Source organism: Coregonus clupeaformis, chromosome 16, assembly GCF_020615455.1.
Source record: "Coregonus clupeaformis isolate EN_2021a chromosome 16, ASM2061545v1, whole genome shotgun sequence".
In the NCBI taxonomy this organism is placed as follows: Eukaryota; Metazoa; Chordata; class Actinopteri; order Salmoniformes; family Salmonidae; genus Coregonus; species Coregonus clupeaformis.
The window spans coordinates 42,209,876-42,237,823 of record NC_059207.1 but is presented as its reverse complement, the minus strand read 5'-3'; the positions used below and the strand labels follow the sequence as shown (position 1 = coordinate 42,237,823).

General features: G+C 41.9%; 2 protein-coding genes across 4 annotated transcripts; both read right to left on the bottom strand.

Annotated features, from left to right (window-relative positions):
• Positions 1-3,615: 3,615 nt before the first annotated feature.
• Positions 3,616-12,945, bottom strand: LOC121584696 (histone-lysine N-methyltransferase EHMT1). 3 transcript variants are annotated; one of them, XM_041900743.1, is made up of 23 exons: positions 12,797-12,945; positions 11,782-12,239; positions 11,567-11,696; positions 11,314-11,384; positions 10,951-11,206; positions 10,488-10,633; positions 10,156-10,299; positions 9,691-10,007; positions 9,462-9,545; positions 9,200-9,288; positions 8,883-8,989; positions 8,486-8,608; positions 7,801-7,902; positions 7,222-7,326; positions 6,545-6,699; positions 6,093-6,260; positions 5,837-5,981; positions 5,615-5,692; positions 5,350-5,465; positions 5,046-5,132; positions 4,703-4,781; positions 4,145-4,320; positions 3,616-4,027 (listed from the first exon to the last, which is right to left on the bottom strand). In XM_041900743.1, exons 1-23 carry the CDS (start codon positions 12,927-12,929, stop codon positions 3,856-3,858), a joined length of 3,441 nt encoding a protein of 1,146 aa, XP_041756677.1. In that variant the 5' UTR covers positions 12,930-12,945; the 3' UTR covers positions 3,616-3,855. The 3 variants fall into 3 exon arrangements, with proteins under 3 accessions (XP_041756677.1, XP_041756678.1, XP_041756679.1); XM_041900744.1 differs by having other exon boundaries at positions 9,694-10,007; XM_041900745.1 differs by having other exon boundaries at positions 11,782-12,116.
• Positions 12,946-18,059: 5,114 nt separating this feature from the next.
• Positions 18,060-25,969, bottom strand: LOC121584115 (arrestin domain-containing protein 1). The gene is made up of 8 exons (XM_041899947.1): positions 25,788-25,969; positions 23,422-23,532; positions 21,597-21,647; positions 20,309-20,463; positions 20,008-20,193; positions 19,612-19,788; positions 18,909-19,494; positions 18,060-18,575 (listed from the first exon to the last, which is right to left on the bottom strand). The coding sequence occupies exons 1-8, from the start codon at positions 25,903-25,905 to the stop codon at positions 18,532-18,534; spliced, it is 1,428 nt and encodes a 475-aa protein (XP_041755881.1). The 5' UTR covers positions 25,906-25,969; the 3' UTR covers positions 18,060-18,531.
• Between the last annotated feature and the right edge of the window lie 1,979 nt (positions 25,970-27,948).

Genomic DNA, 27,948 nt, shown 5'->3' with positions numbered 1-27,948 from the left:
TAGGGCCAGAAAAGTAATGTTCGGGAAAGATTTGGTGAAGTGGTAAAAAAAAACATGACAGCAGTGCCCGCTATGTTATGTGTGATGATTGTGAGGCGCTATACAAATTCGACAGTCACAAGACCGGGACTTCAAATAGGTCTAGGGGGCACGTCAAGGGAACTGTAGCCTACTGTTCAGATAGGTGAAATGAAAACTGAAATATGGACACTGTATTTCTATAACTTCTCACATAGTCTTAATATGAACTCCTGCAGAATTAAGCATTTCTTGCAGTAAAATTATACACCAAATTTATATTTTGACTCGGGAAGAGGAGAGGAGAATTATCATTTATTTATTTCAGTATTTTTAGAGAATGTGAATGCGTCTGTAGAGGTGCTATCTTTTCGGCATCATAAAAGCTGATAGTATTTCAACCACATAAAATATGCATCCAATCCGAATTTAAATCTTATCAGAAACATTTTGGGACGTATTCACAGCTATCTATTTCCTTACAACTGGTCAAACTGATGTAATTTAGAAATTTTGCACAGAAAATGTTTCCCATTTTGAATTAATATTGCGATTTCAGTGCCAACAGAAATTATTAGAATTTTGTAATTTAGCATTTTTATTAGGATATTGAATTAGAATGCAATATTTTTTGAATGTTTAATGCACTAATTGAATAATTGAATTCATAAATTGAACATGTATTTTATGATTAGAAATTTAATTAATATTGTATTTGTTTTAAAATGTAATGTCAATTGAACTGAATATTAAAATTAAGTATTTATATATTCAGTTTAAATATGGTAGATATTGCATTCAAGTCTGTGTATCAAGTTTGCAAACCATCATTTCAAGTTAATCAACATTCATTTATTAAACATTTCAGATGAATTCAGATTCCGTTTTAAAATTCAGTTCTCTAAATACAGAATCAAAACTAGAAACAACATCCTGGTACTTTGCCAGCCAGGAAAGTTAGAGGAGAACAGATAGAATCAAACACTCTGTGGTGAACAGAAGCTTCTGGCGGTTTCTGAAGCCAATGTGGCATGTTTAATTTATTTTCTTACTATGAATTTGGCTCTAACGTTTGAACCGCTTTGGCTATAAGCTATTATGACCCCATTCCTGAAAGCTACGACTCTCTGGAGCATGTATATGCTTTCTGTTCCCCTCTATGATGATCACAGGCCTGTGATCATCATAGAGGGCATCCTCCCTCCCTTTCAAGTAGCACTGCATTTAGGCTTATCATGAGTGTTGGACCTGGTGGGATATATGGCGCGATTTCAGTGCCAACTGAAATTTCATTTGAATTTTATAATTTTGAATTTGTATTAGGATATTGAATTAGAATGGCATATTTTTGAATGTTTAATGCACAAATGGAATAATTGAATTCATAAATTGAACGCAATATCTACCATATTGAAACTGAATATATAAATATTGAATTTCAATATTCACTTAAATTCAGTTCAAATTATGAATTCTATGATACAATTTGTGCATTACATATTCTAAAATGTTACACAAAAATGTCACTAATACAAATGCAAAATTATGGAATTAAAATACAATTTTTGTAGGCACTGAAATCGCACCATATGGGTAGCTTAGGCTACAGCAGAATATGACTGATGTTTATTATTTGGTAAACCCAAAACACTCAGCTGAAATCTGCCTTGTATAATGTTATTTTTCAATATGCAAAAAGGAACACACAATTTACTAAGTGCCTGCTTACTGTCTTGTGTGGTGCTTCAAGAGCCTTTAAATATATAGCTAAATGGGTGGGGTAGGGGTTACATCAAATTCAGTACCAGCCGATAGCCTACCTGTATCTCTGTCATCGCTGCTGTCAAAACTGTTCAATCCCTAGGGTAATATATAATTTACATACAGTACCAGTAAAAAGTTTGGACACACCTACTCATTCAAGGGTTTTTCTTTATTTTTATACATTGTAGAATAATAGTGAATACATCAAAACTATGAAATGACATATATGGAATCATGTAACCAATAAAGTGTTAAACAAATCAAAATATATTTTATATTTGAGATTCTTCAAAGTAGCCACCCTTTGTCTTGATGACAGCTTTGCACACGCTTGGCATTCTCTCAACCAGCTTCATGAGGAATGCTTTTCCAACAGTCTTGAAGGAGTTCCCACATATGCTGAGCACTTGTTGGCTGCTTTTCCTTCACTCTGCCGTCCGACTCATCCCAAACCATCTCAATTGGGTTGACGTCGGGGGATTGTGGAGGCCAGGTGATCTGATGCAGCACTCCATCACTCTCCTTCTTGGTAAAATAGCCCTTACACAGCCTGGAGGTGTGTTGGGTCATTGTCCTGTTGAAAAACAAATGATAGTCCCACTAAGCCCAAACCAGATGGGATGGCATATCGCTGCAGAATGCTGTGGTAGCCATGCTGGTTAAGTGTGCCTTGAATTCTAAATAAATCACAGACAGTGTCACCAGCAAAGCACACCCACACCATAACACCTCCTCCTCCATGCTTTATGGTGGGAACTACACATGCAGAGATTATCTGTTCACCCACACCGCGTCTCCCAAAGATGCGGCGGTTGGAACCAAAAATCTCAAATTTGGACTCCAGACCAAAGGACACATTTCCACCGGTCTAATGTCCATTGCTCGTGTTTCTTGGCCCAATCAGGTCTTTTCTTCTTATTGGTGTCCTTTAGTAGTGGGTTCTTTGCAGCAATTCGACCATGAAGGCCTGATTCACACAGTCCACTCTGAACAGTTGCTGTTGAGATGTGTCTGTAACTTGAACTCTGTGAAGCATTTATTTGGGCTGCAATTTCTGAGGCTGGTAACTCTAATGAACTTATCCTCTGCAGCAGAGGTAACTCTGGGTCTTCCTTTCCTGTGGCAGTTCTCATGAGAGCCAGTTTCATCATAGCGCTTGATGGTTTTTGCGATTGCACTTGAAGAAACGTTCAATGTTCTTGAAATTTTCTGGATTGACTGACCTTCATGTCTTAAAGTAATGATGGACTGTCGTTTCTCTTTGCTTACTTGAGCTGTTCTTGCCATAATATGGACTTGGTCTTTTACCAAATAGGGCTATCTTCTGTATACCACCACTACCTTGTCACAACACAACTGATTGGCTCAGACGCATTAAGGAGGAAAGAAATTCCACAAATTAACTTTTAAGAAGGCACACCTGTTAATTGAAATGCATTCCAGGTGACTACCTCATGAAGCTGGTTGAGAGAATGCAAGAGTGTGCAAAGCTGTCGTCAAGGCAAAGGGTGGCTATTTGAAGAATCTAAAATATATTTTGATTTGTATAACACTTTTTTGGTTAATACATGATTCCATATGTGTGTGTTATTTCATAGTTTTGATGTCTTCTCTATTATTCTACAATGTAAAAAATATTAAAAAATAAAGAAAAACCCTTGAATGGTGTGTCCAAACATTTGACTGCTAGTGTATATTACATTATTTATTGATAAAATAGAGGATTCGGTTTATAAAATAATATACCTACATTATCCTACTTTAGGCCATTATTAATTGGCTACCCCTATCTTTCTTGTAAACTGGAATAACCATCAACAAATGACAAATAAATCATGTTTTAAAATGTACTTTATTACTATATTGAGCACTTAATAAAAACAGATACATGGAAAAGGTGAGCATTTGTCACAGTCTAGGGCTAGGCTACCCATAGCATTTGATTTCTGTCTGCAAATCCATTAAAATGACATTTAATATCAGTCTACATTTAAAAAAGGAGTCATAGTGGTGATCAGGGAGAGTGAGAGACCCCCACGATGGCTGGGGGAGGACAGAGGTGGCATGGGGGTGTTATGATTGTGTTTGGGCAGTATGAGCACCTGACTGTTGGGCTGGGGCTGGGCTGGCCACCCTCTCTAAGTTCTGGGCTATGGCGGCTGATGAGTGTCTACACTTTGGAGAGCAGCACTGGCAGCTGTAATACTTGCTCTTGACCTTCCAGAAGTGATCACCGTAGTCAAACCTGAATGGGGAACACAGGGTAGCCATCAATGCACATGTACTGGAACCTATTCCTTGAGTATGTTGATTGATTCTATAGCCTAACAATAAAAAATAATAATTATTTTATGCGTCTCACCCAATCTGATCGCCTGACTGAATGGGCTTGCTGGAGAAGAAGGCAATGCGTGGGAACCGCAAGTCCTGATGCATAGTGAACACTCGGACTGCTAGCAGGTTAGGTTCACACAGGTGGTTAATAAACCTGCCGATGTTGCCAAAGAGTCGCGCATCAATACAGTGCACATCACCCACCTGCAAGACAGTAGACGAAGCAATCACTCACTAAAATAATTGAATAGAATCACACATTAGTTAAGGCTGTCATGTTGATCCCTCCTGTGAGGCAGTAGCATAGACAGTCATTAAATTGTACAAGTTTCAATATGCTTTAGTGTAACAAATAGCCATCAAGCAAACTATGAGCGAATGCAGTAGAGAAGTGTTGTAAGAGGAACATGTATGAAAATAATGTTGTCTCGGACTCTGTGGCATTGTGTTCTCTGCGGCACCTCCCATTGGTATACAAAAGTACTGTACAAACATTATGCCACAGTAACAATACTACTGTCAACTTCAGAATACGCCATTGGCCAATAAAAATGTGAGTTTCTCATAGACGTAATTTAAAAATCACCTTATTGTCCAGGGTGAAGAGGAATGAGTCATTTTCCCTGCCATCTGCCTCTGCATCAGTAATGATTTCACCCACATACCTGCACAATAAAGAGCAAGCCTGCTGTATATAATCTGTGTAACCACAACATTAAAATGAAGTGAAAAACATACTTCCTGTTTTAACATTATCTGTTCATGACATCAATATTAGCTCATGTCATTTGTATACCATAAAACATAAATCGTAAGTGTTCTTCCTGATTCTGAAACTACAATAAAACAAGACATTTTTATAGTTATGGTTGGGCACTTTTCCAAACACTTCAATTCAAGCATGTCTTCCATAACATTCAGGGCCTCACTCGCAAATGAAAGTTCCTTGAGGAATATCCTGCAGTGCCCTCACACCCCAGCCCATCCTCTGGGTTTTATAGAGCTGCAGCCGAGCCCTGAAAACAGAGAAGAGAAGATCCAGTCCAACTAACTGATAAATACTGTACAGGAAATAGACAAAAATACAATTGTCAGATATGACTGTGCAGTGTCACACTGAAGCCATATTTGATCAAGTGTACAGAGAAACGAATGTTATCGTGCTTGGCTGAAATACTGTATTCAACAGAAAGGTAGACATTAGATGCTGGTGGGTTAGGGAGGATCTGTTACCTAAGTCCATTCTGAACCACACGGTTCCTGCAGCTCCTCCAACAGGAGCAGGCGTGGTTACACTCAAACAGGACCGGAGGCTCCTTCTGACAGAACTCCAGAGGCAGACGCCCTTCCTGAGCAACCAACACAGGTAACACATCACATATGGGAGCTGCGAGAGTCCATAACGTCCATTTGAAATACATGAAAGCAATAACTTTCCCTTGTAATGTGAACTTCGCCTTCTAATGTGAACTTTGCCTTGATGTAGTTATGTACTTACTTTGTCATACCAACAGCGCAGGCTGAGCTGGGCACACATGCAGGTATTTGAAGAGCAGTCATCTGTACATACACAATGCTGAAATAGGAGGAGAGTGAGATCTTTATTAAACAACACTTGTCGAGAGTAAGTATGTCACTTGTTCTGGCCCACAGTAACTTATGAAGCAGAACAAGATGGGATTGGACATTGACTGTGTTTCACAGAGCACTGGAGGTTCACCTGTAAGTGAGTGATGTCTTTGTCTATATTAATTGGGGAGGTGACACAACTGTCAGGGACGTATTTGTAGTTATCAGGACAGGAGTCACTGTCCACCCCGTTCACACAGGTGATGGGGACTGCCTCATACCCCCGAGAGATGTCCCTGAAGAGGACAGAGAGGAGGACAAATAATCAACACATCTACAATAATTACAATGTATTAGACCCCTTCATATTCCCTCTTTCCTCTGTAAGCTAGACCATGCTGTTCTACCTGCAAAGGACCTTCTCTCTATGACTGTCCCTGCTTCTCCTGGCATCTGTCAGCTTCTTATTGGTGTTCAGGGACACCCACGCCTTAGAGTTGTAGATACAGCAGTCCAGAGGGGTCTCCCCCTCTCTGTTCTTCAGGTTCACGTCTGCTCCTTGGGACAGAAGCAGTCTGGAGGAGCAGACATCATACTGGATGTGGTTAGGATCTCTTACACCCCCAGCATGGCTATGGTTCAGCAGTATGACTGCCACCCAATGGCCAGGCTAGAGCAGTCACAGTCTCTGGATGTGTGTATCTATGATGTGTTGTATATATATAAAAAACTGGGCTCATTGCAGGTTAGTGCGCTTATGATAATCTATCTACTTATCCAGGTGGGATAGGCTATCGTTCAAGAACAACCTGGTGTCAAGCTGCAGCTCTGGGAGAACAGAGACTGGTGTACTACTCACGTCACACATTCCAGTTGGTTCTCCCTGGCAGCGATGTGTAGAGGTGAGTCCCCATGGACATTGACTGCATGGAGGTCACATCTGGCATCAAGCAGGATCTGAGCAATGTCATCGGAGCCAGACAGGGCTGCCCAGTGGAGGCAAATGTTCTCTTCCTGGGCAGGGGTCATAGGTCAACGTGGAAAACATAGCCAGGAGGAATACCTTCCCCAAACACCACAGAGAAAGCGCAACATCTAAAAGCTATCTTGAAGGCAAATGTTTCAGTTTTTTAGGCATTTATGTCAAGCGTAACAATATACAGGTATGTCACCTACGGTATACAAATGTCTGAGGAAGAAATTATCCTCATACAGACCAATTGATATGTTCTCCTTTTTCAAACATACAATAGTTATTGCTATGAGTTAAGTCGTTTCTTCCTCAAGACAGTTAGTGGACTAGTAAGTATGCTCCCAAGGTGACATTCCGAAACATCCCTTTAACTTGGATTACACCATGTACTGTAGGTGAAACACATGCACCCCATGGGATCCATCCCACTTGTCAGTGAGTACTGTAACCTTGCCTGGGTCTAGCCTCCCCTCCCCAGGCTGTAAGAGGTGTGAGAACAGAAGGTAGGTGTAAAGTGTTGCGATGAGATGTGATGAACAGTATGCGTCCTATACAGTACTGACCTTGTCTCGGATGTTAACATCAGCCCCTCTGGAGAGCAGCAGGAGGACCAGCTCTCTGTGCTTGTACTCTATAGCCCAGGTGATGGGGGTCCACCCACCGTCATCCTGAAACAAAGCACAACCAATCGCTGCTTTGAACTCTGCTACCCATTTTAATATTTGGAGGTATGCTTTTACCAATGGTTCTAAAAAGGTGGCTGTAGATTCTCTTATTGTACACACTATGTGAAAAGGCATTAATTTACTAACAGTTTGTAGGCATTAAAATGAAAGGCAAAACATGGTAAATCCCCTGGAATCATGATAACAGATAGGAGCAATCTCAGTCTCTCTTTCCTGTTAAGGTCAGGACTTTTACAATCCATTTAATATTACCCACAACATATTTAACATCCTAATAGGCACTGTTGAACTGGGCTGACTTCCAACTGCACTGACCTCCAACTCATCCTCCCAAACCCTTGCTGATAGTACACATGAATTATGGATGGATAAAAGAGTGGCGGTTTGAATTAAGCAGTTAAAATGTCAACAGGACCTGTCAGTAGAAGAGGGAGCAGAGCATGGATAGGTACATACCTGACAGTTGACCTGCTTGGATGCCTTGGACAGGAGATGTTGAACTACGTCATAATGTCCCAGTTTAGCAGCCAAATGCAGACAGGTTGAGCCCTTGATATCCTGACAGGAGAAGAAGATCAAAATCAAAATGTTAGTCACTCCTTTTATTAATTACTATTTAAAGAAGCACAGATCTTGAGCTGCTACAGTATCTGGTTAATAGTTTAAGACGTGAGCGTGTCATGGACTTAAAATAGTTTGATCACTTTCCATCTACAGTACACCAGAAAACCAGCTCATTTAGCGAAGGTCTTGTCAATTTTGCGTAATTTGGTCAGCTGCATGATTAATTTCTGTATTCTTATGTGTTAGAAATTGAGAGTTCTTGCAAAAACAAAGTCTCCACCCTCGCAAAAGGAAACTCCCCCCTCCCCCTCCAATCCGTGTGGGCACACGCGCATAACAGTTTAAGCACCGCCTTCCCCAATCCTAATACGTCCAAATAACCAGTGACAAAAAATAAATAAACTGAACTAATGCTGCTCGGATCTCACACATTCCATTAATTCCTGGCAGATTCTCTCGGTCTACACACAGAATCTGCCCACGGAAGATTATATGAACGGTAACAATGCTGGTTGGGTTAACAGAAGATCATGGCCTATCCATGGGATGATCAATGAGCTATGCTCCACACACTGACCTTATGGCTGAGCGCTGCCCCGGCCCTCAGCAGGTACTTGACTGTGTCCAGATGGTTGTTCTCGCAGGAGTCCATCAGGGGGGTTCTCTGCTCCTCATCAAACGTGTCCAGGTTAGCTCCAGCCTAAGGGGGATGGGGAATCAGAAACCTTTCCCACATGTATGCTTACACAGTATAATAGAGTGGAAATTCTGTCCTGTCTGGGACGCAAAACATCAACCCTCTGCACAGTAAACACAACGTACTCAAGAAGCACAGTCAATACCGACCCAGAAAAGCAAAGTCATGTTCTTGTTGTAGCGAAGCTAACTTAGCCATCTGCTACACTTGTATGCCAAGTGATTATATTGTGAAAAGATAGCCAATACCTGCTACATGTCAGAGTACATCTCCTCACCTGGACAAGCATGTGACAGACCTCCTGGTGTCCTTCAGCTGCTGCAGCATGTAGAGGGGTCCTCTTGTTCTGGCTGTCCATCAGGTAGTTAGGGTCTTTTCCATCCACTGGAACAAAGCTGTTAATTACCCTTTGAGTCATGTTGACAACTTTCTCCTCAGGGACACTAAAGTATATAATTTAATATCATTCATGAAAATAAATAAATAAGTTGCTGTCACCTTTTTCATTTAAGTTAAAATATTAGAAGAGCTGCCTCCATGTAGGAACTAACTAGGCTTATAAAGTAGCCCTGGAGAGATGTGGTGTGTAAATACCCAGCAGATGGATGACTTTCTGGAGCTCTCCGTGATGGGCAGAGATGTACAGCTGCTTCGTGTGATACTTCACTTTCTTCGGCCTCATACTATATACACAAAAGAGAGAGGGTGGTGTGGTGGGGTGGGTAGAGTGCCTATTACATTAATCATTGACATGAAACAATAATGACCTGCTATGTTCATTATATAGTATTATCTCATCCAAATTGTTAAAAGTTTATTAAGGAATGACTTTAAAATAGCTCCCTTGTAACTTTACTTTTCATCATCCAGGGCCATTAGGATGCTCTCCAGTGATGTTTTAGCTGGTTCCTCTCCATCACCTAACGTCTCCCTCTTCAGGCTAGTGCAAAACAGCATACAGCAATCATTAGCATTACATATTAAGCTAAATACCCAAGCTAGCACTAATGCAGAGATAAAAAGATACAAGAGACACATTAGGATAGAGGGGGATAATATTGAGAATGGAAGAGTCAAGTCTGAACTGCCTGTTGGGGGAGGTGTCCAGCCTCCTCTCAAGCTCAGTGGTCTTCTTAGCCCTGTGAATGAGGGGCCTGGTGGACACAACTGGAAGAGGGGCCACAGGGTAAACAGCAGGAACAGCTGGCACAGAAGGAAGTACAGGTTCAGCTTTGGGGACAGTGACATGATTGGAGACCGTTTTGGGAACAGTGACTTCCTGGGCCCCGGTGGCATCCTCCCCACAGTGGGGACAGAAGCTCTGGGCCTTGATGACTGAAGCACAGCCACGGTGGAAACGGTGAGAGATGCTGCCATAAGGTCTGCACTCCATGAAGCTCCCCTGCATAACATACATTAAATAGTCAGATATTAAATGGCAAAGGAGTGCTTTAAGAATGAACAACGAACATGTATCATAAAGCAATGGGACAGGTGTGCCAGCCTGCCAGGTCTATTTTGGTTGATCCCTGCTGTATCCCTCCACTTACCGCCCTGCAGAAGAGGCCACAGCCAGGGCAGCACTGGTGCTTGACCATGCCGGCCCTGTGGTCCTCACACAGAACCAGCAGATGCACTGCGTTGGAGGGACGCATCATCTCATGCTTCAGCACACTCCTCTGACACCGACTCACCTATAGGGAAGAGATTAACAGAGAGATTGATAGAAAGAATAAACAGAGAAATAAGGGTTGTTTAGACATTAGCTCAACACACAAAGGCTGGGAAAGGTTAACCTCATCCCCAGGCTATTTCACCCTTTGGGGAGAAAATCTGGTGCGCAAGACTAGGGAAAGTTTGCTTCAGAGCAGGTCAGCTTTACCAGGCCATCCACACTCTCTGTGGCCATGCAGGTGTGCTCAGTCTGGGACAGGCTCTCCCAACTGCATGGGGTCTCCATGCGACAGCAGCACAGAGGCAGCTCTTCAGACAGGTCTGTCTCTGTCACCTCACCATCAACTGGAAAGCCTGCAAAAGAATACATCCAGATCAACAACAGATTGAATGTACATCATTGTACAAGTATAATTTAATAACTAATGATGCAATGTGTAACTCGTCTCTGGGTAAACTATATACACACACTGTATATATATTTTCTGTTGTATTTTTTGACTTTATGTTTTTTTACCCCATATGTAACTCTGTGTTGTTGTTTTTATCGCACTGCTTTGCTTTATCTTGGCCAGGTCGCAGTTGTAAATGAGAACTTGTTCTCAACTGGCTTACCTGGTTAAATAAAGGTGAAATAAAAATAAAATAAAAAATATAAAATAAAAACTTACCTGAGAGAGGAGGAGAGAACAGCTCCTCTTGGGCTTTCAGATCCAGAGATTCTAAAGTCAGTTCAGTGTATTCCTGCTTACTGCTGCTGTCCTCTTCCTCCATTTTGTTTCCTTTGCTTAAGTCAGTTGCCTTTTCTTCACACTGCTTGGCTAACAGTGCTTGGCTTTCTTTTATTTCACAAATCTCTCTGTGCGTCAGGTCTACTCTCTTCTCCCTGCCGCTTTCTTGCCCTGCCTTTACAAATGAGCTTTCTTTCTGCAGAGAGAAGGGGATAACCATTCAGACACTATTAGAGCAAAACAAAGTTCATCAACAGTGCATTTCTACACAAATCTTTACAATAGAGTAGATGGGTCTCTTACCTTCAACACCTTGGTTTTTTTCTTAGGGACAAAGTTGTACATTCCCATCTTCCTCTTCCTCTTCCTAGACCCTGCAGATACATAGGGACGGTGAAGTGGCAGAAGGTGGTCCAAGCAGGCAAGTACAGTATGTCACTCATAACTAGTCCCAACTTAGTACAGGTGCCAACTAACTCCAAGTGCCATCACTACAGAGTGGACATAAGAGACAGTGTAGATAGAAGAAGTCTTACCAGCAAGGCAGACGACTAACCTGGCTGTGACTTGGTAGAGACAACTCTCTTTCCTTTACAGCTCGGAGGTAGCTTGATGTGGGAAGGTGCCATTGACTTTTCCATCCCCATGACTTCCATGCTCGACTCTGCTCCGTCCCTGGTTAAACGCTTCATAACAGACTCTTATGAGTTCAGACACCAGTCATCATTTAAAAGCATGAAATACCATGGACTGGGGTTGGATGAACATTACCTTCAGTGCTGCTGGATTGGAGGCAGGTTTGCCCATAGTCTTCCATGCACACTGTGTACTGGATGCTGGGGCAGGGACCAGAGATGGATTGCTAGGAGGTTGTACATCTGAGATCCCTGCTATAACAGCTTCTCTACCACTGTCTGCAGGAGTTGGAGGGGTTTTGGTCAGTCCATGGGGTGAACCACCTTTCCTTTGAGGGGTTGCCCTCGCTTGTTTTTTATGCAGAATAAAACCATTGGAGCCAGCGACTGAGCCGTGAACAGATGTCATCTTGGTTTTGGCTTTTTTGTTGACGTGTGATTTAGCACTCAGAGCCTTCTTCCCCTTGGCCCCTGTGGGTATGACAGAGGGGGGGTTAGGATGTATTTTCCCTGCCTCTGATTCCTGACTGACTCCCCTGCGCTCCATGGCTGTCCTGGAGGAAGGCTCTGGCCTCGCCAATCCAAAATCGTCACCTAAAAGATGACAGCTGTTAGTCCCATCAAATAACATGCTACATTAATCACATTCACACACCATTAAGTGGAAGAGTGGGATGGCCTAGTGGTTAAGAGTGTGGGGCCAGTAGCCAAAAGTTTGCTGGTTCAAATCCCCAAGCCGACTAGGTGAAACATCTGTTGATGTGCCCTTGAGCAAGGCACTTAACCCAAGTTACTCTGGATAAGAACATAATGTAAAAGAGTGGTAGGGGTAAATGAGGCCAGTGTGGGAGTGATTACTGAATAGGCAGAACTCAACAGTCCCTCTGGACAAGTTCTTCTCTAATCCATGTTTAATACTTCTACAAAATGATGCTGTACTACAGGAACCCAACCTTCAAATCCGTAAACCACATTTTCACAAAAGAGGGAAGGTAAAGGGTTGAGAAAAACAAAACAAAAACAAAGCTCAACCTACTAGGAAAACACACAGAGGAAAGCACTGAAAATATTTCCAAAAAGTACATGCAAATACAAGTAAGATCCAGAACAAGGCCCTTGAAAAAGTTTAGAAAAATAGAGTAGCTTTATACCTGCTTTCTCGATGGCCTTAGTTGTTGAGCGAGAGTAAGGGGGGAGGGGGGGGGGCAGAGAAAGAAAACCGAACCAAAGCACACTGCTTCCACTTCCTTTCCCCACCCGGCGCACACGTTCAGCCACGATCATGTGACAATAGCTGCTGTTCTATTGGTTCCTTCTGCACAGCCCAGATGGAGCATGCTCAGTCAACATGTGTGGCTACTTTTCAGAAGCAGCAGTGCATCAGCCGGCCAGAGAGTGGCACAGCAGTACCATGGAAATATTGGGTAATATAGCCAACGATTTGTAACGAAACCCGTATAGCTCCAGCAAAGACCTTTCACTCTACAACCACATTAAACAATGTATTTGTCTTCTTCGGTGGGGTTTTAGAGCGGACTACATCCTGAAAAGGTGTATTGCCGCCCACTACTGGAAAACTAAAAGGGGGAAATCCGTATTGCAATATGATACTACTGCAATGATGACAAGACCATTGAAATGTATGATTTTTTTGTTGCCAAATACTTTATACACAAACAAAAATTCCAGAAGTAAGTACAAATATTTCGGATCGAATTCAATCATCTAGTTAAAATATCATCACTAGTTAATAACAAAAATACTGACATCTTGAATCATAATTAGATTTTTTCCTGAGTAAATCCAATTGCCCTCTTTATTTTTATGTGTATGTATTTAAGGTATTCTTGTTTTACCTGTGTGTTTTGTTTTGCTGTAGACGTGTTTGATGTAACTTGTTGATTGCTGATTATTTGTATAACAAATATTTGTGCCTGATATTTGTGATTTCTATTTTTTAAAAAAGTGGGAATGGGGAAAAAACTAAAACTCTTAAAGGCCCAGTGCAGTCAAAAACCTGATTTTCCGAGAAGGGTTTAACTGCGGCCTGGAATTCGGGGCGTTCTTGCATGTGGGTATTCTTGCATCTGCAGGAACCCCTCTTTATACTTCTATTGGTCCATTTTTAAGCTAGGACTCCAGTACACATGATGGACGCGGCGGCGCTCCGGTAGAGTAGGTGGCGGTAATGCACCTTCGTGGTTTACTGGCGGTTGACATCCACAGAATGAAGAAGAAGCAGAAGAAGGGCGGCACTGAGTTGTCACAAGTTACCATAGCCACAAAGTCAAAATTGGCCATCATAAAAATTCATGAAAACAAAAATTTATATTTTTGATCTTCATTTAAGGTTAGGAATAAGACTAGCAGTGTGGTTAGAGTTAAGGTTTGTGGCTGTGGTAACTAGGGACGACCAATTATGTATTCTCTCCAGTGTTACACTTCATTTATTTCGTTATAGAATCATAGCCACGCTAAGGGTTCTGAAGGAACTGCAGCACTCCTGATAAATTGAAATACATTTGCCAAAGTTATGGAATTACAGCTGTCTGTTCAGACATACATTAAATCATCAGAATAGCCTACTACACCATGAGAAGGCCTATAATTTAACTACAGAGGATCAATAGCTTATTTTTTTTAAATAGCCTAGCTGTGGATTGTAGCCCAATAACAAAGAATAGCCTACGGTCGGGAATGAGCGACAAGTATGTCAATGAACAAACAGCATGCAGACAAAACAGGCCTTTCGCAATATTTCAAACACAGACTATGCTGTAGGCTACCAAAATATTTGATCAACTTCCAAATATTGTTTTAGAAAGTAAAACGAGATAGGCTTTTGACACTAGCGCATCGGTCATCACCAGCGAGTGAGCTGCGCATCATTGGGTGAGTCAGTGAACTGGAAAGCATTTTTAGGACTATAATTTCGTCATATTGTAGCCTACAATATGTCTCCACACACCTAGGCCTGGGCTATTGATGGATTCAAGACAAGGTCGTTGTTATTGATCTCAGATTCTCAGTTTGTCAGTGTCAAAGTAGCCTGCCATTTCGATCATTTGTGTGGTATTAAAAAAGATTCTGCCAAAGTCTCCAGTCATGTAAAAGGACGTAGAAAAGCATGAAATGCGTTTATATTCATTTATATATTTGTTTTCGGACCCTAGGCTACTATTAATGTTCCCCATGTGTGCAACTTCGGTAAATGCCTCTACTCTACACCACGACGCAAAGCGATGATATGCATGCAATGCTTTTTACAAAAGTGATTTTATTTCCTCATGCTTTCCGGTACCTCAGAACTTCCCCTCAAGCGCTCACTTTTTGATCCGGCACCTCCAGATTTACAAACTAAGCAACAGATGGAAATAAACCCTGGATTGCTGATGCTATGTATTGGCCAATGAGAGATTTTGAAGCCACATTGGCATGCCCCATAAGGCGCAGTCCTCCATAGTAATGACTGGAATTCTACAGTATTTCATTTAAACGTTAAGGACAAAATTACATGTATTTAAGTATTGTTGTTGTTGTAGTGGCGACAGTAACATTAGAACTAAAAATATACTTTAAGGAAAATGTTTTCATATATTTTATACAAACAAAAAATGTTTAGCTCACAATATAGTTAAAGTATGCATTAATGTGTCTGTAATAGAATAAACGTGGCAAAAACAAAAAGGTAGACGTTTATAAATGCATTTCTATTGCTTCCAAAAATAAATGTGGGGGAGTACCAAGATGGAGGCACAGTGGCTTCAAAACAAGCCATCTAGTGTATATACACTGCTCAAAAAAATATAGGGAACACTTAAACAACACAATGTAACTCCAAGTCAATCACACTTCTGTGAAATCAAACTGTCCACTTAGGAAGCAACACTGATTGACAATACATTTCACATGCTGTTGTGCAAATGGAATAGACAACAGGTGGAAATTATAGGCAATTAGCAAGACACCCCCAATAAAGGACTGGTTTTGCAGGTGGTGACCACAGACCACTTCTCAGTTCCTATGCTTCCTGGCTGATGTTTTGGTCACTTTTGAATGCTGGCGGTGCTTTCACTCTAGTGGTAGCATGAGACGGAGTCTACAACCCACACAAGTGGCTCAGGTAGTGCAGCTCATCCAGGATGGCACATCAATGCGAGCTGTGGCAAGAAGGTTTGCTGTGTCTGTCAGTGTAGTGTCCAGAGCATGGAGGCGCTACCAGGAGACAGGCCAGTACATCAGGAGACGTGGAGGAGGCCGTAGGAGGGCAACAACCCAGCAGCAGGACTGCTACCTCCGCCTTTGTGCAAGGAGGAGCAGGAGGAGCACTGCCAGAGCCCTACAAAATGACCTCCAGCAGCATGTCTGCTCAAACGGTCAGAAACAGACTCCATGAGGGTGGTATGAGGGCCCGACATCCACAGGTGGGGGTTGTGCTTACAGCCCAACACCGTGCAGGACGTTTGGCATTTGCCAGAGAACACCAAGATTGGCAAATTCGCCACTGGCGCCCTGTGCTCTTCACAGATGAAAGCAGGTTCACACTGAGCACATGTGACAGACGTGACAGAGTCTGGAGACGCTGTGGAGAACGTTCTGCTGCCTGCAACATCCTCCAGCATGACCGGTTTGGCGGTGGGTCAGTCATGGTGTGGGGTGGCATTTCTTTGGGGGGGCCGCACAGCCCTCCATGTGCTCGCCAGAGGTAGCCTGACTGCCATTAGGTACCGAGATGAGATCCTCAGACCCCTTGTGAGACCATATGCTAGTGCGGTTGGCCCTGGGTTCCTCCTAATGCAAGACAATGCTAGACCTCATGTGGCTGGAGTGTGTCAGCAGTTCCTGCAAGAGGAAGGCATTGATGCCATGGACTGGCCCGTCCGTTCCCCAGACCTGAATCCAATTGAGCACATCTGGGACATCATGTCTCGCTCCATCCACCAACGCCACGTTGCACCCCAGACTGTCCAGGAGTTGGCGGATGCTTTAGTCCAGGTCTGGGAGTAGATCCCTCAGGAGACCATCCGCCACCTCACCAGGAGCATGCCCAGGCGTTGTAGGGAGGTCATACAGGCACGTGGAGGCCACACACACTACTGAGCCTCATTTTGACTTGTTTTAAGGACATTACATCAAAGTTGGATCAGCCTGTAGTGTGGTTTTCCACTTTAATTTTGAGGGTGACTCCAAATCCAGACCTCCATGGGTTGATAAATTTGATTTCCATTGATAATTTGTGTGTGATTTTGTTGTCAGCACATTCAACTATGTAAATAAAAAGTATTTAATAAGATTATTTCATTCATTCAGATCTAGGATGTGTTATTTTAGTGTTCCCTTTATTTTTTTGAGCAGTGGATAAATAATTGGTGACTACCCCGGTACTGCTTTCCCGCAGTTCTGTTAAAGACAGCAGGTGTTTGGCAGGCAGGAGCGAAGAACACAGTGTGCTAGCTAGCTAGGACTCCAGTACACAGCAGGCGGGAGCATCAAAATAATCCATTTTAAAGAGGTTTAGCCATCAGTGACGGAGTTGACAACAGATACTCAAAACAGTCATTGTTGCCTCTAAAAATTCAATACAAATGTTTGTAAAATATAAACAATTATTCATTTGAAAATCCCCAATAAAAACAACCATTCTATCAGATCTTTCAGCACTCTGACAGAGTTGACGTTAGACAAAAATCTGATGGAGTTGATGTTTTATGGAGTTGACAAAACTAGCCTTTTTTTTAATTCAAGTGGTATACAAAGTAGCAATTTAGTTGTTCCTCAGTTGCTTTGACTTGAAAGCCTAATAAAAAATAAAAAAACATTTGAATCACAATTCCTATTCTATCAGGAAGATGGAGTTGGCAGTTTATAGTTGTGACCATGGCGACTTCAATATTGTTTGTTTAAATCTATCAAAAGTAGATCACTTTACAGACCATAAATAGAGGCTACATGTAATGAGGACATTAAGGGGTCCTTATTGCATAGCTGACCCTGCTCATTCCTGATTCATTTAGGATTTTAGACAAATCTGACGGTGTTGACCAAATCTCCATAAAAAAAAAAAAAATCACTGTTTAAATAAATATATTCTTTAGTCATAGAGGGCCATTTCAAGAAACTACATAAGATCCCTTTTCAGTTAGTATACATAATAGCACGTTTTTAGAATTTTATACACTTTTTGGGACAGTTTGAAATTGGGATGCTCTGCTCCAGACAAGCTTAAAAAAATTAAACTATAAAAATAAAGTTTCCCTGCCGGACAATAATTGTCCCGACTTTCAAGAATCCCTGTCGAGCAGACATCTTCTTCTATGTTGGACTGCAAGAACCTTCATGTTTACAACTGACAAATGGGCCTAAAACTAGAGATGTACAATTACCCTGGCATAATAAAACAAAGCAAAACAAAAATGGTGAAACATACAACACAATTTTATTAGGTTGTGCATTGTAGATTATCAAGGTACTGTATTTCCTATGCATACAACATTATTTGATATAGAACATAGACAATTCACTATGAATAGACAGTTAAGTGAAAACAAATAAACATACAGGTTACATAAAACATAGCCTGGGTAGTTGCTAGTGGACTTTATGGATCTTCACTTGGTTTCAAACATCACAGATGCCATTTCAACATATTCTAAACTAATTCTAAATTACCCTGACTTAACTTTTAAAACTTGTCTCCAGCTATAAAAACTGTTTACGTAAAAACACATTACTGTCCTGAAAGTGCAAAAATTGTGTGAAAGCAATCAGTAGTCATAAAAAGGTGTTGATTAACCTGGGCTGATGTACTTAAGAGGGCTATCTGGCAGCATGATCCAGTAGTAGAGAGGTTGGTTGTCATGTTCAGTGTACCGTGTCATGACATTGTTTATGTGTTGCTGCTACAGCTCTCCACATAGCTGGGAAGAGCCTCTGTAACAGAGAGGACAGAGGATATTAGTTATCAGACAGAGACATTATTACACAAGACCCACCTAACTACATACTTTCCATCAGAAAGGACATGAGGTCACGGCAAAACTTACAAAGCAAAGGCATAACTGTCTAAGGTGTGGCAATTAGACTTTCATTCATATTGGATATTAGCCAATATTCTCAAACCAGCCACAACTGATACATTGAGATGACAATACAATACTAGAAACACCTTACCCAAATACTAATATCAAACTGCAATAAGATAAAAAGTAAATAGCATTAGCACCGCCAGTCACTACAGGTTATTTAACAGCGTGTGAGACTGACCATGTGGGAGTGTTGAGGGGCTGTACTCTGGAGGCAGGAGTGGGTAGAGGGTAGGCATGGGGTTGGCACTGCCCTCAGAGAAGAATGGGATGGTGGCCCCTGTGGACACACAGAACAAAGGTCCCGATGTGTTTGAGGCGTCACTCCGGGACTGGTTCTGGGAGAAGGTGAGGCCTGGGGCATAGCTGAAGGCACTGGGGGAGACAGTGGCCTGAGGGCTCAAGGCAGCTAGCTGGGAGTGGCTCTCGGTAGGGAGGGCCTCGGTCGCCTGCCCCCTGGCCCCCATGGCCAGATAGTCCATCTCAGCTGGAGGGGCGCTGGGGGAGGCAGGGGCGGAAGTGGAGACTCTGATCCTGGGAACAGGTTTTGGGGCTGGGCGGGGGGCAGGGGTAGTAGTAGGAGTTCCTTGGTATTGGGAGGATGGCTCAGAGCGTCTGCTGTTTTCTAGCTTGGTAGGCTTTGCGGAGGAGCGAGCAGGATCGGTGGTCGGAGGGGGTCTGGAGGGTTGTGCTGACGTGGTATCCACTGAGATGTTTCCAATGTGGATGGGCAACAAAAACGAAGCCTCAGGAGATTTCAGAGAGATCTAAAGTACCAGGGATAGAAGGTTTTATCAAAACATGGGCACTAAACTGTGGACCAAAGGTTTTCGCTGTAGAGGAAACAGTAGAGGAATGTTATCATGAAGAGAAAAGTTACTTACTTGAATAAAGTATTCCATGTTTATTAGACCACAGCCAGCCAGAGATGACTGGGGCAGAGGAGGTACGATAATCTGCTCCTTCCACTCAACCTGTTTGCCAGCCTTCACCCCAGAACCCTCCACCTGCACTAAAGTCCTCAAGTCAATGGTAGGCTTCTTTGTCTGGTAAGTCACTTTCTGTTGGAGATGAGCACACAGAAATATGGTAGATAATGATTGAGTGACTAAAATAAAGCAATCCCTTTATATCTCACCTACACATTGAGGCAAGAATTACCACATTGCAGCTATATAACACCATTGACACAAACATACTTTGTTGAAACGCTCTTCTCTTGTACATCCTTAGCCTTGCTTTATTTCAAGCACTGTAGACTCTAGGTCAGTACTCTATACCTGCATTAGACAGGCTATCACAGTCCCTGTGGTTTTCCCAGACTGGTTGTGGATCTCTGTGGTCAGTTGGATGACCTGACCAGGTGTGTAGCCCTTCATGTCACTATGGGCCTTCAGCACCACAGTTCCTGTCTTTACCCCCAGCAGGTAGGTGAACTTCTTAGTAACGGAAGATGAACTAGGTCCCTGGAAACAGATGGGAAAGATAAGGTTAAGACCAGATTCACCAATGTCCAGTGTCTGAGGTTTGGATATCTCTGATAAAGTGAAAAGGTATCAAATCTGCCAGGGAAGCTCTCACATTGATGTCAGGTACATCATTGAGGTTGAGGAGACTCAGCAGGTAGAAAGGCTTCTCAGTCTTATAGTCCTTAGAGAAGCGAGGAGTGTCAATGAAAGCCCTCACTCTGTACATAACCTTTCCATAGTTTCCTTCAAAGGATGTGGGAACAGAGGCTATATGGGGGTGGAAGGAGTAAAGTTATTTAGCACAGGATGTCTTTTCACGGTGGCAAGAATATTGGCAAAAACAGTGGCAACACAAATGGCCTGTATCTAATTGTTTTACAATTGAAAGTCTTGACGGTGTAAATTGAACAGCAGATGCAAGTTTCAAATGACAGATTTTAAATCAGAATGAACAGTTCTGGTCAGGTTGGTTTGTGTTTCTGTGGTATGTTTCACATACGTTGTTATGAAAGACAGCTTTGTCAGAGTGAAAGGGAATCCCTTCTCAACTGGAAAGGCAGTCTGTCAGATCTTAACGATAAGTAATGAGTGGAGGGTTTATGATGTTATCATGGGGCTCCCCTCCCTGTGAGCTATTGCATAGATAAGGCAGAATACGTGATATAGTTTATATAATGATCTATCGGACTAATTTCCTTAGCATGCAAAGTGTAACGGTTCAATAATCAGGAGTCATACTTTGAAACAAAAAGAGAAGTAGGCCATGACAGATTGTTAGCATAAATGACCATGAGACAAAACATAACATAAGGGAGGAAGCCACTGCCATACCAGTACAGGGGATAGCATAACAATGATAACAGGTGGAATTGGGAACTAAGCAGTTCAGCTTACACACCTCGGGGCATCAATGCTCTCTCTCAGTCCCTACCATACTAGTCAACAAGGGAAAAGGAGGCTAATGACAAGGGCACAATCTCAACTAATGCATTAAAATGGTTTATTACAGATTAACTAATATATATAAGCTAATAACGAAACATTTATAAACTACTTATAACCCTTCTATACCTTTATGTACAGTGTTACCTCAACCTCTTATAAACTCATTGGCACGAGTAAGTTATTTTAGAGGCTCACATCAATTACTCTGCCAATGTGCAGTCATTTGTAGCTCAATTTCCATTCTAGACACATGGCAACGGTCCCCATGGTAATCCTCATCCTCATAATCATTCATGTAGAGACTCAGGAAATGGCATTGTACTACATTTCTCACATTACTTCAGCTTATAATGAACGTGCCATGTCAAAACTAAAGTAACTATTCACATGCCAGGGCATTACCGATTTTATGTGGTGCAACAAGTGTGCAAAGCTCCATCACTCAGCGGCCTTACCTGGAATGAGAAACTTGAATGGAAAACTGTGATCTCCCTGTTTCAGGGTTCCTGGGACACAGGAAGAAAGATAAGCATCAGATCAGCTGGCTGGAAAACATTCTGTCCATTTAACAATGGCTGTGTTGTTCCTCTTCTATGAATCACATTCAACTTTCAGGGTAGAAGGGGAACCTCTCAGAATAGGGATTAAATGTTTGTTTACCTTTTCCTTCTTACATACACTACCAGTCAAAAGTTTGGACACAACTACTCATTCAAATTGTAGAAAAGTAGTGAAGAAATCAAAACTATGAAATAACATATGGAATCATGTAGTAACCAGAAAAGTGTTAAACAAATCAAAATATATTTTATATTTGAGATTCTTCAAATAGCCACCCATTCTTTGCCTTGATGACAGCTTTGCACACTCTTGGCATTCTCTCAACCAGCTTCATGAGGTAGTCACCTCGAATGCATTTCAATTAACAGTTGTGCCTTCTTAAAAAGTTAATTTGTGGAATTTCTTTCCTTCTTAATGCGTTTGAGCCAATCAGTTGTGTTGTGACAAGGTGTGTGTGGGGGGTATACAGAAGATAGCCCTATTTGGTAAAAGACCAAGAACAGCTCAAATAAGCAAAGAACCGACAGTCCATCATTACTTTAAGACATGAAGGTCAGTCAATACGGAACTTTTAAAGTTTCTTCAAGTGCAAACGCAAAAACCATCAAGCGCTATGTTGAAACTGGCTCTCATGAGGACCGCCACAGGAATGGAAGACCCAGAGTTACCTCTGCTGCAGAGGATAAGTTCATTAGAGTTACCAGCCTCAGAAGTTGCAGCCCAAATAAATGCGTCACAGAGTTCAAGTCACAGACACATCTCAACATCAACTGCTCAGAGTGGACTATGTGAATCAGGCCTTCATGGTTGAATTGCTGCAAAGAAACCACAACTTAAGGACACCAATAAGAAGAAGAGACCTACTTGGGCCAAGAAACACGAGCAATGGACATTAGACTGGTGGAATTTTTTATTTGGTCTGGAGTCCAAATTTGAGATTTTTGGTTCCAACCGCCACGTCTTTGTGATACGCGGTGTGGGTGAACGGATGATCTCCGCATGTGTAGTTCCCACCGTAAAGCATGGAGGAGGAGGTGTTATGGTGTGGGGGTGCTTTGCTGGTGACACTGTCTGTGATTTATTTAGAATTCAAGACACTTAACCAGTATGGCTACCACAGCATTCTGCAGCGATACGCCATCCCATCTGGTTTGGGCTTAGTGGGACTATCATTTGTTTTTCAACAGGACAATGACCCAACACACCACCAGGCTGTGTAAGGGCTATTTTACCAAGAAGGAGAGTGATGAGTGCTGCATCAGATGACCAGGCCTCCACAATCCCCCGACCTCAACCCAATTGAGATGGTTTGGGATGAGTCGGATTGCAGAGTGAAGGAAAAGCAGCCAACAAGTGCTCAGCATATGTGGGAACTCCTTCAAGACTGTTTGGAAAAGCATTCCAAGTGAAGCTGGTTGAGAGAATGCCAAGAGTGTGCAAAGCCGTCAAAGGCTACTTTTCCATTTGTGTTATTTCATAGTTTTGATGTCTTCACTATTATTCTACAATGTAGAAAATAGTAAAAAGAAAGAAAAACCCTTGAATGAGTAGGTGTGTCCAAACTTTTGACTCGTACTGTATGTATGTGATAAAATAACATCTCCATTTCAAAGGAAACAGTTACACTATAACTGAAGTGTGTCAGTAAGAAGTGGAAAAGGGAGGTGAATATGTGGCCTAAAACTAAAGGTGAGCAGGTCATGACCCAGTTGACAGTACCTTTATCTGCCACAGAGAGAGTGCTGCTGAAGTACTGCTCTTCATCTGTCCAGGCTGTGTCATTGCTCTTGCTGGTGACACCACAGAAGCCTTGGCAATTCACTTTGATATCTGCAGGGATAATACACAGCAAAACACAGATCTATTAACTTCACAAGAAAATAAGATAACTTAAGGTCCTTAGATTGCCAAACAAATGGCAGATACAAACAGATGCAGACCACATCAATCAATTATTGATAGCCCTTTTAGGAGAGTTTACATTCTAAGGGATATTCTCCTGCAAACAAAGCCCCAACCCACCTATTGTTAACACCTAACACGTCACACAGAATATATTCTTAAAAACAGAACTAAAAAACAAACTCTCAAATAATGAGGGATCCTAAAACAAAGTCAAACAGACAAAACAGTTTTCCTGGCGTGACATAATGTGACACACTTGATCAGTTTGTTTTTGTTATGTGAGTCATATACCTGGCAGCGAAACTCAAACACACTAAAGTCACACAAGCCAATGAGCACATCAATTAAAGGGTGCTAAATGGGAGTCCTAGCGGGGAAACAGCTCTTGGCCAGTAGTGGGTTATCACCCACATTAATTCATAGTTCAATCAATCATAATTCTGGATGGAGCCCAAAAACACACTGACAGTCCTGGAGGAGGACAGCCAAGTAAAAACTAATCAACAAACCCTGTGGAAGTATAAACTTCAGTACTCTGATATTCAACTAGATATTCAGGCTAAAATTATACAAGATAAGTTTAATTATAACTTCTCATAACGACAATCATATAATGTTGAAAAAAGTAGACTTCTTAAGAACATGAGAGAGGATCCACTTTACACAGTCTAAAAATGTGATATTGTTAAGAGTACCACCTGTTGTGAAAATTGAATGTTAAGTCCTCACAAAGGGTCAGATAACCAATACTGTGGTAACTTGGGAAGGTTATGAAGTTCATAAGACATCAGTTAACAATAACAGTGCAGCCAGTGAGACTGTGTTCAGTATCTAAATGCATGACTCAAGCTGCTTCAGCCTGATCTGCTATTCCTGACCTGGAATGTAAACAAACCGGAGCTTTAACACAAGACATTGAGCCGAAACTCCCATGACACAAAACGTCTTTAGTGTGTTTAGAGGGCAATTTAGTTTTCATGTTCACTAAGGTTCAGAGAAAATGTATCTTATTTGTGTTTTACCATGAACACAGAGAATATTGTTTGGGGTTGTTCTTTAACTCCACCACCTACTGTCTAAACAGCAATGAAAAAAAATTAAATGGGCTTACCTCAAAACATGTTTGATCACCCCCAGGGCAATTTTGATGACTAGATTAGTGTTTTTGTTCTACTATAACAACAGGTGATAGGGATGAGGGTGTCCACCAGCTGTCAATAGCTATTTGATACTTGGGACAGGGGCAGCACTTTGAGATCCTTTCATAAGGCACACAGCTCTGGCCCATTGAACAATTCAATGTTATATCCTACTACAATTCTGAGCTTATCATTTCTACTTATATACTTGCCAATTGCCATTTAATCCTTGGTATAAATGTTAATAGCTAGACAAATCTTGTTTGTTTTTTTGTTTTACCTTTAAGATATGGTAAATTACAACAAATTATGTTAATCAACAGTCCCCAAAAATGAGGGTAGAATTTGCCTCTCTGACAACACTAACACGAGAGACTGATCACCCTATTTTTTTCCTTCAACACATATCTAAAGAAATAGTGTCTGTTCGAGTGATAGCCCACCAAGAACATTGGTAGAAGTCAGTCTACCTACATTTACATTTTAGCTCTTATCCAGAGCGACTTACAGGAGCAATTAGGGTTAAGTGCCTTGCTCAAGGGCACATCGACATATTTTTCACCTAGTCGGCTCGGGGATTAGAACTGTAGCTCAGCTGGTAGAGCACGGCGCTTGTAACGCCAGGGTAGTGGGTACAATCCCCGGGACCACCCATACACAAAAATGTATGCACGCATGACTGTAAGTCGCTTTGAATAAAAGCGTCTGCTAAAAGGCATATTATTATTATTTATTATAGAACCAGCGACCTTTCGGTTACTGGCACAACGCTCTTAACCACTAAACTACCTGCCGCCCATAACTGAATTATTTACACATTTGTTGTACACATTCATCACCAGAAAATAATAAAATATAAAAAGATGCAATGTAGGCTACTGTAAATAAAACGTGTCACAAATCACAATTGCATGGCATGACCATTGTGTTTGCTTCAGTGGAACACTAATGTTACTTCCTTGTCCGAGGAGACGACGGATTCACGACAGGTGAAAGAAAGTTGCCAATGACTGTTAAATGGTGACGTTTTCAGAACCTTACCTTTACATAGCAGCGCTTCGGTGGTTGTGATTTTCAGAGTGCCTGAAATTGACTCCCCGGGACTATAAACAACTTTATTGTCTTTCAAAGTTATGTCGAATTCTTGGAGTTTTCCCATGTTTTCCACCGCGAGCGGGTGGCACCGACTGTTCTATCACCTGTGCGCACTGCGCAGTGGTCTCGACGTGACGTCACTAACAGGAAACAGCTCTTTTTATTCATATAGCAGTCTCGTATTAAATACATTTTAAACACAAAATATCTAAATATATCTCACATAAAATGTATCTCACATATCTCAATTAAATACCTAGTGAAATGTTATACATACGGGTCTTGTATTGTAAACAAAATATCATATTATTTTTCAATGGGTAAATCCATTTGAATTCAATCACTTTGTGACAGCATCCCTTTTGTTTTAAACTTTCCTTACATGTTTGCCCATGGAAGAAGTGGTCAGAAAGTGACTTTTTGGACCTGAATTAGATAAAGGTGCTCAAAGTTGACCCATTTTGCATACTTCACCCTAGCATGAGACATCCATGTCTTCATCACTGGAAAATATAAACGTTTGAGTTTAATATCATTAAAACGTTTTCTAATAAAAATGATGCCATTATTTTTTTTTACCTTTAACGTCAATTATCTATTAACGTTAAATATTCGCATATGTTGTAGTTTAGACCCTATTTTACATCATCTGAGGTTTTTGTGATGTGCCCCCATTGGTTGAGACGCATGCTCTTGATTACAGGGTGGGTGTCAGTTTAATCATAGAAATATAATTCATATAATGGACCTATCCCTTCAGACCCCTGCAATTTATCTGGTACACCATTTACATTTTAATTGAACTGAAATTGTAACTTCTAATTACTACAACAAAGATGTCCGCCAAAGGGGTCAACTTTGAGACCTTTTATCTCTTGAATGTATTGGCATTCAAGTCCAAAAGGTCACTTTCTGAGCACTTCTACAATGGGCAAATACACTATATATACAAAAGTATGTGGACACCCCTTCAAATTAGTGGATTTGGCTATTTCAGCCACACCCACTGCTGACAGGGGTATAAAATCGAGCACACAGCCATGCAATCTCCATAGACAAACACTTGCAGTAGAATAGCCTTACTGAAGAGCTCAGTGACTTTCAACGTGGCACCATCAAAGGATGCCACCTTTCCAACAAGTCAGTTTGTCAAATGTCTGCCTTGCTAGAGCTGCCCCAGTCAACTGTAAGTGCTGTTATTGTGAAGTGGAAACATCTCGGAGCAACAAGGGCTCAGCCGCGAAGTGGTAGGCCACACAAGCTCACAGAACGGGACCGCCGAGTGCTGAAGCACGTAGCGCATAAAAAACGTCTGTCCTCGGTTGCAACACTCACTACCGAGTTCCAAACTGCCTCTGGAAGCAACGTCAGCACAAGAACTGTTCGTCGGGAAATATATGAAATGGGTTTCCATGGCTGAGCAGTCGCACACAAGCCTAAGATCGCCATGTGCAATGCCAAGCGTCGGCTGGAGTGGTGTAAAGCTTGCCGCCAATGGACTGACTATCACACTTCACCATCTAACAGTCCAACAGACAAATCATAGTGCCAACTGTAAAGTTTGGTGGAGGAGGAATAATGGTCTGGGGCTGTTTTTCATGGTTCGGGCTAGGCCCCTTAGTTCCAGTGAAGGGAAATCTTAACGTTACAGCATACAATGACATTCTAGACGATTCTGTGCTTCCAACATTGTGGCAAAAGTTTGGGAAAGACCCTTTCCTGTTTCAGCATGACAATGCCCCTGTGCACAAAGCGAGGTCCATACAGAAATGGTTTGTCGAGATCGATGTGGAAGAACTTGACTGGCCTGCACAGAGCCCTGACCTCAAACCCATCGAACACCTTTGGGATGAAATGGAACGTCGACTGCAAGCCAGGCCTAATCGCCCTACATCAGTGCCCGACCATACTAATGCTCTTGTGGCTGAATGGGTGCAAGTCCCCATGTTCCAACATCTAGTGGAAAGCCTTCCCAGTGAGTGGAGGCTGTTATAGCAGCAAAGGGGGACCAACTCCATATCAATGCCCATGATTTTGGAATGAGATGTTCGACGAGCAGGTGTCCACATACTTTTGGTTGTGTGTATGTATGGAAGGTTTCGTTCAA

Coding starts and splice junctions, on each gene's coding strand:
- LOC121584696 (XM_041900743.1), bottom strand. CDS start 12,929: ATGATCGTGGCTGAACGTGTGCGCCGGGTGGGGAAAGGAAGTGGAAGC. Junction 7,903..8,485: donor GGGCAGCGCTCAGCCATAAG/GTCAGTGTGTGG, acceptor TTCTCCTGTCAG/GATATCAAGGGCTCAACCTG. Junction 6,700..7,221: donor ATGTTAACATCCGAGACAAG/GTCAGTACTGTA, acceptor ACCCCTGCCCAG/GAAGAGAACATTTGCCTCCA.
- LOC121584115 (XM_041899947.1), bottom strand. CDS start 25,905: ATGGGAAAACTCCAAGAATTCGACATAACTTTGAAAGACAATAAAGTT. Junction 21,648..23,421: donor TCTCTCTGTGGCAGATAAAG/GTACTGTCAACT, acceptor CCTGTGTCCCAG/GAACCCTGAAACAGGGAGAT. Junction 20,194..20,308: donor ATGATGTACCTGACATCAAT/GTGAGAGCTTCC, acceptor ATCTGTTTCCAG/GGACCTAGTTCATCTTCCGT.